The sequence below is a fragment of the Galeopterus variegatus genome, unplaced genomic scaffold (genome assembly GCF_000696425.1).
Source record: "Galeopterus variegatus unplaced genomic scaffold, G_variegatus-3.0.2 Scaffold647, whole genome shotgun sequence".
Taxonomy (NCBI): Eukaryota; Metazoa; Chordata; class Mammalia; order Dermoptera; family Cynocephalidae; genus Galeopterus; species Galeopterus variegatus.
The window spans coordinates 426,363-427,601 of NW_007726758.1; the positions used below are offsets into that span (position 1 = coordinate 426,363).

A 1,239-nucleotide genomic window follows, 5' to 3' on the forward strand; every position below is an offset into this window, starting at 1 on the left:
CATTATCCTTTAATTTTATTTTTCCATGAACTTTTTGAGGTACACTCTTATATGATTCCCATCTAATATGACAGGGTTTTGAAGACATTTTTCAAGGATTGTATCCTGAATGTTATTTTAATTGGTCATTCAGTGAAGAATTGAAGAGGTGCAGCCACACTTACTGAGCATCTCTTCTGCACCAAATACTGTTCTGTTCATGCATATGTATTTTCTTCCTCAGACTTTGAAGGTACCTAATTCTTGTTGACTCACAGGAGAATCTTGACAGTGAAAGTGCCATGTTGTATTGATGAACAGCAGCTACAAGATGTTCAAGAGCTGGTAGGTATCATTTGTTTCAGGGCCACTGATTTTCAGTGTTGGTCCTGCTTGTTCAGTTTTCTTAATGACTGAAATATATCCCTCCCCATCATTCAACTTTTTACATTTGGAAATGTCTATATTTCTGATTATGGAATTAATGTAAGGTTTTTATATAGAAATTTTTTACATAGACTTTTTTACATAGAAATTACTTTTAGTTGAATATCCTTGTATATATATCTTGTGTACTTCTCTAGCTGTTTCTTAAGGATATATTTCTAGAAGTAGAATTTTGGGTAAAAATTCGTCCCCAAATGCAAGATCCTGTGATAGTCCTCGGGGGGTGGGGGGGGGGAATAATGCAATGACTAAAAAACATACTTATTACCTTGAAGACAAAGAAGACAAAATATGCATAGGAATAGGTGTACCAGCCAGCAACAAAAGGTAATAGGCAACCCAGGTGACCTGCCTTAGGAACTCATAGGAAGGGAATTATAGGCATTACTTTTACTGTTGGGTAATGACCAACTTTGTGGAGGTAAATGGAATTTATTCCATAAGCTTTATACTTTCTTGTTTTTATTCTCCTAATGGTAGTTGCAAAGTGAGACTAATAGGATCAGGTGATTCAGTAGTTATCTGGAGGGTATTATGTCTAAGACAGGTTCAGATGCGAAATAAACCCATCTGTCAAGAAGACATGAGAGGAAGCAGGATAAGATCTCTTCAATACACCTATGACATTGCTTGGGGAATTTCAGCCATTTTTTCTAGGTAGGACAGGGGCAAATATAGAAATCATACAGTTAATATAATGCATGGCAATGGTTAGGATAATTATGCAGAACACCTAAACAAAAAGAACATTGTGGGCCGGCCCGGTGGCGCACTGGAGAGTGCACCGCTTGGGAGCGTGGCGGCGCTCCCGCC

The 1,239-nt window shown here is 37.9% G+C and overlaps 1 protein-coding gene across 1 annotated transcript in view; it reads left to right on the forward strand.

Moving 5' to 3' along the window:
- Positions 1–237: 237 nt before the first annotated feature.
- ZNF283 (zinc finger protein 283) overlaps positions 238–1,239 on the forward strand; it is a 30,680-nt gene continuing 29,678 nt past the window's right edge. Inside the window, 1 exon segment of the mRNA XM_008570950.1 lies at positions 238–324. Within this exon segment, the coding sequence (XP_008569172.1) occupies positions 293–324 (32 nt within the window). The 5' untranslated portion in view covers positions 238–292.